The 12493-nt window shown below is 42.6% G+C and overlaps 1 protein-coding gene across 1 annotated transcript in view; it reads right to left on the bottom strand.

Annotated features, from left to right (window-relative positions):
- The window catches only part of HHIP (hedgehog interacting protein), a 96928-nt gene that overhangs the window by 30452 nt on the left and 53983 nt on the right, over positions 1-12493 (bottom strand). Inside the window, exons 5-7 of the mRNA XM_084757914.1 lie at positions 1467-1618; positions 798-971; positions 93-236 (exon numbers count right to left, since the gene is read on the bottom strand). Of these exons, the coding sequence (XP_084614040.1) occupies positions 93-236; positions 798-971; positions 1467-1618 (470 nt within the window). The remainder of the gene's footprint in view (positions 1-92; positions 237-797; positions 972-1466; positions 1619-12493) is intronic.

The raw sequence follows: 12493 nt of genomic DNA, 5'->3' as shown, positions 1-12493 counted from the left end.
TGATACTTGGCAGCTGTGTATCTTACTCCTCTTCCCAGACCTCAAGTTTGTCCTTTTTTGAAAGCAGAGGCGAGCTAGGCAGATGTCCTCACCTGCCTGGATCATGGAGGCCGTGGGCAAACACTTCTGGGGGCTGGTTGGTGCTGTTGAAGTGTGGGTTACTCCGCGGTATGGAATAAGGCACACTGCACATGTCGGTGTCCACGTCCAGCCTCAGCACAGAGCCTGTGAAGTCACTGAGAGACCGGAAGGGGAGTGAGTACTTCACACACTGGTCCTGTGTTTCACCTGCATCCATGGAGCAAGGTTGCTCTAAGGAGATAGAAACCCTCCCTCCATTTGACTTAAAATTACTTGATTTCCATATGCCGTGTGGCAACCAGTGAGATCAGGGCCAGTGTGGGTACAGATGGAGAGTGGACAAGGATGTAAAGCTGCTCGCTTTAAAAAAAATATCTGTCCTCTTTTATCTTTTCCAGCCTATGTCTTATCTTCACCAAGATTTCAGTTCATTAGACAGAGGGTGGGGCAGCAGCATGGATACATGGGGGTCGGGGAGTGGCTGGGCTCACAGGAAGAGGTACCCTCCCCAGTGTTGCATGTGGCAGAGCAACGCCCATAGCACAGTCTCAAAGCAGCAGCTCGTTTAGGACAAGGCAAAGCATCCCTTCAGCATAAAGTGGCCTCATGTTCAATCATAAGACACATGCTTTCCCCTTTGCTGGTTCAGACCGCGTGACCTGGCATTAAAATCGTGTTAGTGTAAAAAAAGTACATGTTGGGAAGCAGTGTGTTACCTTAACCCATCCATTTCCTCCATGTCATCCAGTGTGATCATGCCATCCCCAAGGATGATGTACAGAAAACCATCGGGACCAAAAAGAAGTTGTCCTCCAAGATGCTTTCGGTGGAGCTCAGCAACTTCCAGGAACACCCTGGCTGTTCTCACATCAACTTGGTGGGGATTCTTCCTGCACGATGGAAGGGAAAAAAAAAACACCATGATTTTGCAGGCTTGATGGTAATCTGCTGGAAAGGAAGAAGTGTACAGACAGACAGCCACACTTGAAATAGAGCTAATCAGAATTACACGAAAAATTATATTAATCTCTATGTTCTAGGAACATCACTGAAGTTTAAATAATTGAGAAGTACCAAAGACATTATTTTATTCAATGTCTCCTAAACACACACACACACACACACACACACACACACACACACACACACACACACACACAGAGAGAGAGAGAGAGAGAGAGAGACAGAGAGAGAGACAGAGAGAGAGAGGGAGAGAGAGAGTTGCACATACAAACAAACATGCAGGCACTGTGTTTTAAGCCATGGGAAGATTCTTCTTTAATCACTACTAACTTACGGTAATGATTTCTAAACAGTTTGTGAAGAGACAAAGAAGAGGAAACAACACGGCAGAATTTGTAGGCGCCAATGCACATTAGTGATACCTGGACACTGTGTATTCTACCACCCTAAGAATGTGGTCGTGAGGCCCGATGGCCCACCGTTCTTGGTTGGTGGTATAAGACACATACAGCTTTCCATTTTTCTTGTAATTGGGATGGAATGCAAGGCTCAGCAGGCCCCTTTCATCTCCTCCCTGCAGTCAAATGGAAAACACAAAGAATTGGATGTTAATTATGTTCTTTATTGTGTTTCAACTGGAACCTCAAAAAGAGTCCCTTTCTTTCTTCTGGGTGGGTAATCTCTGCCCAGCCTCTTTTCTCCTCTGCCTACTGCACAGAGAAAAGGATTATAAAACATTTCTCTATGTGGCGCACTTTAAAGGTTAGAGCAACACAATTGTCTTGTGCAGTTATCTGTGCACGAGACTCGTAATGCCCCTTTAATCGAGTGATTTGTGCACGCAATCTTGGGAAGCCGAGGAGAGCAGTTTAAGCGCTGTGAGGGATTCTTTCCTGGGTTACGAGGTTGCTTGTAGTGCATGGGAGACAAATAAAAACAGTTCACAATCAACAGTTACCCCTAAGCCAGCTCACCAAAACCTAAAACCAGTGCGGGCTGCCAGCTCCCACTGTCTTGGCAATATGTTTAGAAAGCAGTTAAATTGCTTGTGTAATGTATAAACCTTTGTTTCACCCGGAGGCATCGACATCAGTTGTCACAACGATGGTGGTCCGCACATCATAGCTAGGTAACAGCGGCGTCGGCCCATGTATGCAGAGAAGGGGCATTTTTACATACACCCCAAACTCTGCAGAGAGTGAAGGATGAAGGGGTGGGAGGGAGCAAAAAGCCAGGACCAGAGTTGGGGTGAGAGAAACACTGGAAAGGAAAGAGGATGCTAAGAAATAAAAGAAAAATCTCAAACAGCTCTTTTGTGATTATATGAACCTCAGAGACTGTATACATTACACATGTCCACTGCTAAGGCAATTAAAACACTGTCATGTTCTGAAATAGAAAGGCATTTTATCTCCTTTTTTTTTTTTTTTTTCCAATTCAGCTCGTGGAAATTCAATATGGTCCCAGCATTTGCTTTCTCCCACAGGCTAGGAACGTCTGTCTTGGAGTCGAAGATCCGAAATCATCTAGACCAGAGACTTAAATTCCATAGTCTAGGGATTGAGTGGACAGTTTTCTCTGCAATCTGGTCAGTTACCCACAGCAGTGACATCCTTTGACAGAAACTGAGTTCTACAATTGCTCATCCTCTGTTTAGGCCTTTAACATAATGGCGACTTTAGCAAAATATGGGGAAAAATTAACCTCTGAAGTGTTAAATGTGGAAAACCTTGTAATACCAAAACTTCTTTGAAGGGTCAAGGTCAGTAATGGCTGATTGTCATGGTTAGTCCCACACACGGAGTCTGTCACTAGCACGGAACAGCAACTGTGCGATTTGGATGCCACATCAGCCTGAAAGCATAAAATACTAGGGATAAATCTTTATTTTTTTAATAAACCTAGTTTTATGTGTTTTGTGGCTCAGAGATAAATGTGTTTAGCTACACAACATCCAAAGTAGAGCAATTCCGACTTGGAGAGTTGCATAAATTATACACTGGCTGGAAATGTCTGGGAAGTTCTGAATCATTTATTGAAGTGTTAACCTTTCTACACATCGCCATATGCCTCATTTTAACTTTAATCATTAGAGTCAGATGCTAATGGCTATGATTTATGAATGAGCCTCTGCTTTCTGGGGATTATTTTGTGATGATGGCTTTAATACAGACTCGATGCTGCTGTTTTCCTGCTCACATTGCCAGGAGAGAAATGCTGCTTTGCTGCCTTGGGAGACTTGAGGAGCTGTACAGCTGAGGTTTGAATGTACAGTGTCTGCTCACTTAAACCGCTTTGATGGATTGCATGAGGAAGCCCACCGGTGGAATTCTGACCGTGCCTAATTCTCCTCCCCAGGATACTGCCTTGGTTGAAAGTCGTTCTCTGTAGTAGCTAATCAAGTAGTCAGGAATACGGCCCCCGAGGAGGAGAGAGGAACATGGTTCAAAACTGTGCTGGTTGCTTTTCAGGAATTAGAGATGCAGCAGTTGGCCAAGTGGAAAAGATCTGCAGGCAGAAGCGGGCACTTGTTCACTTTAGAAACACACGGCATGCACCACAAGTCCAGGAGCTTCACAGACATTTTAGTGAAGTGCCAAGAGAAGAGATGGGTTGTGAATGGGAAGAAAACAGGTGATATATTTTGGTTTTGTGTTTTGTTTTTTTTTCTGAGACAGAGTTTCTCTGTGTATCTCTGGCTGTCCTGGAACTCACTCTGCAGACAAGGCTGACCCCAAACTCACATAGATTCACCTATCTCTGCCTCCGAATTGCTGGGATTAAAGGTGAGCACCACCACCACCTTGCTGATAATACATTTTTGAAAAGTCAAGAATTTGACTTTTTTCAAGTCACATGATCGATATTTGATTACTTCTGATAAAGGAGCTGCTCTTTTCAAATCGCCTTCCAGGTATAAAGTTGTATTTTGATTGGTTTAAAAATTTGAATACTTAAGTTATTTCCAAGAAAACCTTCTCTTATTATACTGGTGAGAAAACTTCATGGGTAATATAAATATCATGGATGTCTCCAGTGACCAGCCAGGGTATGTTGACTCTCCTGCAGAACCAGGAGTCTGAAATATTGACACGTGGTTCACTTGAATTAGCTTTCACAGTAATGTTGCCTATTTAATTAAAATGTTATGAGCAAATCATAGTTGAGCTCGCCAGGGAAAATCTGCCTTGTGGCCTGCTCATTTATCAAGGCCTACATGAGGAAGCATGTTGATTGGTACCGAAAGGTGACTTCATGCCAGGGTCAGGGGGCTTCTCAACAGTGACACCATCATACGGTTAAGGCCTCAGGTCTCCTAACGTTGCTCCAGCTTTAGACATTAACAGAACATTTGACCCGGCATGAGGGATGGGTGAAGATAGCCTCCTTACAGCCTTTGTTCTTCTTTTCTGTGATCCTATGTCCCTTTTCACCCAAGCTCTGGCCATATGTGTTCACAGTCACATTCTGTTCTCCCCCAGGCCCAGTGCCTCCTTTATCACCTCTCTGTCCCAACCTCTGCTAAGTTGGTTTTAGAGCCTCATCAGAAACAATCAACCAGCCCATATGCCAACTTCATGGACTTTCCTCTGAACACCTTTATTCCCCCCCATCCCCCTGTCCGTCCCCCCCCCCCCCCATGATCATTCAGAGTTCATAGAAGGAAACACAGGAGCTCCATCAAGGTATGCTTCCATGTAGAAACTGATCCTGGGAGTGCCTGGGGATGAGGACTCTCTCATGATGAGCTGAGCTGGGCTGGCTAATAAGGGATGCAAGCGCACTCCCCAAGTGGTGGATGGAGAAGGACTCCTATCCAGGGAGCTGTGCTACTCAGGAAGAGTACATCCTCAAACACAATGCTTTGAAAAATCTGTCAGCCAAGGCCCAAGATATTTGTCATGACCTATGTGAATGCCAGTGATGTTTTTTCCAAAGCCTCACATTGAACTTTGGGTTTTGTATGCTTCTGACATTGCAGAACAGAAATAGCATCTGCAAAGATTCCCAATCAAGAAAAAAAAAGGAAGAAAGAAGAAGAAGAAGAAGGAAGAAGAAGGAAGAAGAAGAAGGAAGAAGAAGGAAGAAGAAGAAGAAGAAGAAGAAGAAGAAGAAGAAGAAGAAGAAGAAGAAGAAGAGGTTTCCAAAAAACCCTTATGCTATTTTAAATAAGATCACTGCTATGTGTTAAGCTTTTAGGTTGGACACACTTTCCACTCTGACTAGCACCCCAGACTCCCCTTTGTTCCTCAGTCTTCCCAATACTACAGAAGTCTGGACAGCTCCACACCAACCGCAAGGGGATACTCAGAAGAGGATTGTTGAATGGTTTCAACACAATGTCCTAAACCATTTGGAATCTGGATGTTGGCCCATGTTTCAGCATAAGTCAGAAAGGTTTCTCCAGGGACTTTTAATAAAAGGGTGACTGCGGGCCAGGCGTGGCCTCACAGGGTCCATGCCACAGAGTCTGAGATTAACACCCCCGCATGGAGTACTGAAGACTTCAATGGGCCAGATCTTCTCTTGGAATGTTGGGGTTAACTCTATCCTATTGGGCAGATCAAAGTTCTAGCCAATTGTGGAAGAATGTTATTTGAATAATAAGAAATGTCCCTTTTGAAAAAGAGTAACCATAATATGATTACAACAGAAAATATTTTTCTCTTTGACGAAAATTTTGAGGTATTTGTCTTTCATTGTGATGTCTTCTAAAAACAAACAGACAGACAGACAAAAAACATTCTCTTTGTACTCTCATTTAAATTTTTTTAGATTTATTTATCTTTATTTTATGCGTATGAGTGTTTTTGCATGCATGTATGTCTGTGTGTGTACCATATGTATCCCTGGTGCCCTCAGAGCTCAGAAGAAGGCACTAAAGCCCTTGTAACTGGAGTTATGGATGGACTGGAGATGTGGATGCCAAGGGCTTGTGCAAGAGCAGCAAGCGCTCTTAACTGCTGTTTGGTAGCTCCCTGCCCCCACTCTTTTCCCTTTTCCTTCCTTCCTTCTCTCTTTCTTTCTTTTTTTTGAGACAGGGTTTCTTTGTGTAGCCCTGGACTTGCTTTGTAGACCAAGCTGGCTTTGAACTCAGAGATCCACCTGCCTCTGCCTCCCAAGTGCTGGGATAAAAGGGGGGGCACCACCATGCCTGACTTCCCTCTTCTGTCAATATGGATTAAACTATTAAGTTTACTTTACTTTACTTTATTCTGAGTTTTTATTTCTCTTAAATTTGCTTTCATCCCCTTCGCAGAATACTGATTTGAGTATTTTAGGAAGAGGCAACACGGAACAGGAAGCCGGAAGTTCTACTCCTGAGTATCCCATAGTTTCCCTTTAGTGTTCTTTCGACATCTAATGAACTGGCTGACTTCAAGTTCACACTCACTTCTGCTGGACCCCTTGCTAACTAGCATAAAAGCACAGTGTCTAGGGACTAGAACAAGGATACCTGCAGAGCGGGCTAGTGTGCCTACTGCATGGCATGGACATCTCAATCTAGTTTTTAAACAGGCTACCACAAGCAGGCGTGCTTGCACATGTCTATACCCCCAGCACTTGGGAGGTGGAGGAAGGAGTATCAGGAACTCAAGGCTAGTGTCTCTTACATGTAGGCTGCCTGTTTCCAAATGAAACGAAACAAAACAAACCAGAAGTAAGAAAAAAGGATCCGAAGCACATACACCTTAGATTTCTTGATGACTTCAGCATCCGTATCATGACCCTATGGTACTAAGCAACGAAGAAGAATCAGAATCATAAATTCAGTCCTATAATGAAGAAATCCTTACGCCTAGATGATTAAAATTCAACGTCAATTGAGCAGACATTTACTGAGCACTTACTAGTGTCAGGCTCTGATTGGCAGTAAGCATAAGACCTCCTGGTGCTCAAAGAGCAGACATGGAAGCAGATAACATGATGACGTCCAGGTGTGTATTTCTATGACATCCCTCTAAGATCCTGATGTTTTTGAGTGATTAAACAACGCTGCATCAAGGTAAATGGGCATTTCCAAACAACAGGAGTTGCAAAGAGTAGATACTTATTTGGAGTATCTTTTCGCCACATCTTTACTTGTGTTATGAATACCTGAGTTTTCTCAGGTAACGACTGACAAGATTTAATAATGAGAAAAAGAAAAAAAAAGGCATGGCTTTATCCTAGCAGCTAAATTACTTGAAGAATTAGGCAAGTTTCTACAGACCATAAGACAGTTTCTTATGTGACACCGGGGCACAAGTAGGAGGGACAGCCTCGGGTAAAACTGTTCTTTGCTTAATCCCAAAGCAACCTCTAAGAATTAACAGAAGAATAGAATAGTGGTATTTTTCATTGTCTCTAAACCACATTTTTTTTCCTATCAGGCTGACCTTCTCATCTCATTTATCAACCATCATTCACTTGTCTGTACTTTGCTGGCTCACAGAATGAGAGGAAAAAAGAGGACTTGGCAACCAATATGGCTTCCTCTTGTAGAAGCCTTTGCATTCTGTGATTCTAGAATGTTCTGTCATCTGGACTTTCTTTTGAGTTGTTATTGCAAACACAATATCAGATAGTATCTTTACAACCCTCATAGCTGGGAACACGATGCGTTTGTGATATTGGTCTGTCCATTAAAATTCCACGTGGCTCTCAGGGTTACAGCAAATGGCAGCAGAGCGGCCTTCTTTATTACAATCTCCAGGGCATACGCTGTTTGTTTGTTTCCATCTTTCCAATTTAGCCTCTTCTTACATTCCTTAGACCACTTCTTCTACCCTCCATCTTCAAAGACAGCAACAACCGGTTGAACTGTCGCATCACAACAATCTAGTCCTCCCAGCCTTGCTTTCTGCTTTCAGAACTGTGTGAGTACCAGGAGCCTGCCCAGATAACTCAGGACAGACTGCTGATCTATGTGTAGGTTAGCATTCTTAATCCTGCCATAACTCAATTTTCCTCTGACACCTAAGGTAATGATTCATATGAGTGAGGACAAGTTTTGGTCGGGGACAAACCACAAGAATCATTGAATCTGCCTTTAAAAATGGGAGCCTAAGCATCTAAAACTTGAGTCTTTTTGGCCATGACCTCTTGTGGTGACACTTGTCTACACGGTCACTAGAAGGCAGGGAAGGAAAGCCTGCCATGGCACACCTGCTAATTTAGCTGCCAGCGCAGAAATGAATAGAATAAAATGGGGGTGAGGGTAGCGTACTTTTGGCTGGCCATGCCAAGGTGTGTAGCTGAGAAATTATGCCATGCAACAGATCTAGTTGAGTAATGGGATGAGATAGAGATTCAGGCAGACAGACAGACAGACGGGGAAACAGGGAGACAGGGAGACAGACAGATAGGGAGACAGAGAGAGGGAACGGGAGTAGGCGTGGATATGAGAGATAGGAGAGAAAAGAGAGAGCGGGGAGAGGGAAGAGAGAGAGGAGGGAGATCTGGGGTATCTGTGACCTTTTTATGTGCAGCATACATACACCTGGCACATCTGGTGGCAGCAGGTGATGATGTAAGCTGCTGCTAGGTTCCTGTGAACAGGCTAGTTGGGATATCTGATGGCTGACAGAAATATTCCTGACCATCTTCAGAGTGAATGACAGCACCCATCAGAACTGAGGGAGGAGGAAAGAGGAGAAGACAGTTGCATAAAAAGTGGGCAGGTGAAATTTGTATGCATAAATTAATCAAGAATAAAACTCGTGTGCTAACTGCATGGGTCCTCATGACACAGGATATACATGGGAAAACATGCTTGATGGGAAATCTTAGCATTTCCTTCTAAGATTTTAATGTTTTTTCCTTTAAACTGTGTTCTGTATTTTCTTTTTCTTTGTTTCAGTTTTGAAATGCACTATAGGGTCCTGGATACAGTGTAAGGTACTGGTTTTTTCCATAACTTCTAGACAAAGTAAGAAGCATGGATTTTTAACAGTTTTAAAAGTATGATTTACTCTCTGAAGAAGAGCCAATCCCATGGGGACCTTATGGGAAGGAACACACACATAATAAAAAGTACAATTTGTCTTTGTCTTTAGTTCCTGGCCCAGAGTCCTGAAAAGTCTTGGAATTTCCTGAGTTATAAGAATGCCTTTTGATTTATAAAACACCCTTTCAACTACACCTGAGATCACGCTAATGTGTTGAGTATTGGTGAGCCCCTAGGTAGGTCAGGAGTGGAGCTAGCAGCCCCAGAAGTCAACCCTGACATTGGAGAATTGAAATCTTCGGCTCTTTGCCCTCACCCTGAGAGAAGAGCTGATGACCAAGTTCAGTCACCAACGGCCAGCAATTTAATCTATCCTGTCTATGTAATAAAATCTCCATTAAAAAACTCCTGGGCTCTGAAGCTAGTTCATTGGACAAAGTGCTTGCTGAGCAAGTGTGAAGACCCGAGTTCGAATCCCTGGAGCCCATATTAAGCTGGCTGTGGCCCATGTAATCCTAGTGCAGCCACTGCTGAATAAGAAGGAGAGACAGAGTGGTTGCCAGTCAGCACACAATAAGAACAAGATAGAAGACAGAACTCACACCTGAAGAGAGCCTGTGTCTTCTCTGTGCACACTCACCCACACTCATATATCCTGCTAAATGATGGAGTGAAGTGAAGGTGATGGTTCCATGAAGGGCATGGGAAATCCACAGAGCTCCCCCTGCCCAACACACATACTTTCTGGAATTTTCAGCTTCACCACTCCTACTTACTCCATAGCCACATGATTCTCTCACGTTGCCCATACCCAAGGAGACAAGTGCACATTCAGATACTTAAATTTTATAATCACAACACTTTCTATACCAGTGTCTGTGGTTTATTTTGTTATGTTTAAACTTGCCAAGTGGAATTAAACTATGTTTATATATCCATATCTTCCCTAGGTTTCATTTGATACAGTAAAGGTTCACTGTCCTCCTTACCACGCCCGAGCAGTGGCCATCTGTTATAGTATCTCTAATATGTGCCAGAGGAATTTGTTGCATCAGGTGAGGAGCGCCTGAGCATTAGGAGCTGTTTGGTTCAACGTATGTAACATAGTAATAATTTTGAGATATTCTGAAGTTCAATTTGCTAAAACATCTCCAAACGACAAAACACTTCAATATACTTATGCTGTTTGAAACACACATTTGTAATGGTAAATGAACAAAACAATAAGCTTGTGAAAGTGTCAATTCTTCATAGAAACAGCACACGCATTTTTTTTTCTGGAGAAAGATTTTAGAAATGTTGATGCCATAAAGCTCTTCCTCTGTGCTAAATAAAGACAAATGAAAGTATTAGGCAAGCTTCAAGGAATTTCATAGGATTAAAAAAATTAGGAAAAGAGAAAATTATTTTGAAAAAGAAAAGCATTGTAGGCACTGAATTATTGTGTAATGACCTACAGGCTAAGTACATGTTGGGCCTTATTTTGTGCACTATTTTTGATGAGGGCATAAATGTATGTTTTGTATACACTAAGGCTCTGTATATCACACACACACACACACACACACACACACACACACACACACACACACACACCATTTTTAAGGTAACAGTAAAAGGGTGAAATATTAGGTAATTACATTGTTAAACACAACTGAATGTCAGTTATGTAAAATAGGAATTAGAACAATTCTCCCCGAGGCTGGAAACTTCTTAAAGGTGTGCTCTCACTACCCTGGGAAGACATGTCATAACAGTAGCCTGTGCTGCACCCTGACTGTGCCCCAGAGACTGCATTATGGAATTTGTGCCTGCTAGTTTCAACTCTTCACCAATTCTAGGGCTTAGTATTATTTCATTGTTACCCTTGTTTTTTTTGGAGGACTTAATGAAAGTGTCCAGAATGCATAATGAGAAATGGCAAAGCAGGGCTTATCTGTGATTGGAACACAAATAATTAAAACATGTGTCACAGTCTGTGACCAACTATTTCCAAAATCCCAGGAGACTAGCTCTCCTTGGTCAGCATTCACTGTTCAGGAGCTGAAAAGGGTTTGAGATAGTCTGGCTTAGGTGTCAGAAGTAAAAAAAAAAAAAAAAAAAGTGAACTCTGTATCTTAGTTTTTTAGCCAATGAGTGTTAGTTTAATTTATAACTCAGTTATTTTGAACTTACCCAGTCATGTATCTGCCTAGTTATCTTTTAAGAATGTTTTTCCCTCTGGGAAGATAGTAACTTATTTTTTAAATACAGACTTTCGAAAGTCAAAAGAGAAGAAAGCTAGAGCATCATTTTGGGAAAAGAAGTAAGACATTTACATGGAGGAAGAAATGTCTATGTGCATGTAATAAACATGAAAAGATAGTCACATTGCTTATTGACTTTATCAGACCCAAGGGGCATGAACAGAAGAATGCATGAGGCAGGTTTAACTTGTCTTGTGTTGTATGCATCACCTCCTCCACAGTATCAGGCTAAAAAACCCCACTAAATTTCTTTGACACTCTCCCCAGCCAAAAAACAAAAACAAACAAACAAACAAACAACAACAACCACAACAAACTATCTTTTTTTTTGTTGTTGTTATCTTTAACAAGCTAGTCTGGTGCTGATAAAAAGACTATCAGAGGAAAACAAGCCCTCACGTGTGTCCATTTCTGTGCTGTGATAACTAATTTTACCAAGGCCAAGGGAAAATTGGCTATTTGATGCTGTGGCTGCTGTGCTGTGGAGAAAGCTTGGCAGGTGGCTCTTCAACACCTGTGGGCGTCTCTGTGGAACACCCCATTGTCCCAGACTCACTTTACCTTTAGCAATGTCCTGCTCTTTCCATTACTCCCATTTTCAAGTCCTATTCCTTCGTTGTTTCACAGACTCTTTTGTGAGGTAACCAAAGATTGAAAATGATTAACTAAACGGCCCATTAAATGTGAGGGAAGAAGCGTGTCTCCCTGATTTTTTTTTTTAAAGATGGGTCCTCCACACAAACCAGTTACACTTCCTCCCTTCAATAGAGCAGGACACTCCAGGATTAAACCATGGTAGAACTTGCATGGGGCCCAGGGCTTGATGGAGAATCCCTTTGGGAATATCCACCTAAGATTGCTTACAGGCTCAAGGAAGACAAGGAAGTGCCAGACCATTGACCTCCAAAGCATACTTGAACTGAGTACGGAAGTGGGGGGCGGGCAGAAAGGGAGATGCCACAACAATCCAGTCCTTCCACAAGATAAGAAAACTTCGAGATGGGAATGTTACTTTGAAGGAAAGAATGTGAGGCCCTCCATTTCAGTCCTATGAGTGACTTGAGGGATGCAGGTGCAGGGTAGCAGTCCTGTCTTGCTCTTGGATAGCCAAAGGACTTCACAAAATGGCAGGCACAGAAAGACAGACTTCTATTTCTATTCAGCAGAAGGGCTCCCCACATACTGCTGACAAATCCGTGTCTCTCTTTTCAGGAGATTTAGATGACGTTTGTGACCAGTAGTTTATTAATGATTTGCAAGCATATGTACTGGG

Source organism: Acomys minous (genome assembly GCF_964271855.1).
Source record: "Acomys minous genome assembly, chromosome: 14".
NCBI classification, from domain to species: Eukaryota; Metazoa; Chordata; class Mammalia; order Rodentia; family Muridae; genus Acomys; species Acomys minous.
This window is presented reverse-complemented; position numbering and strand designations above follow the sequence as displayed.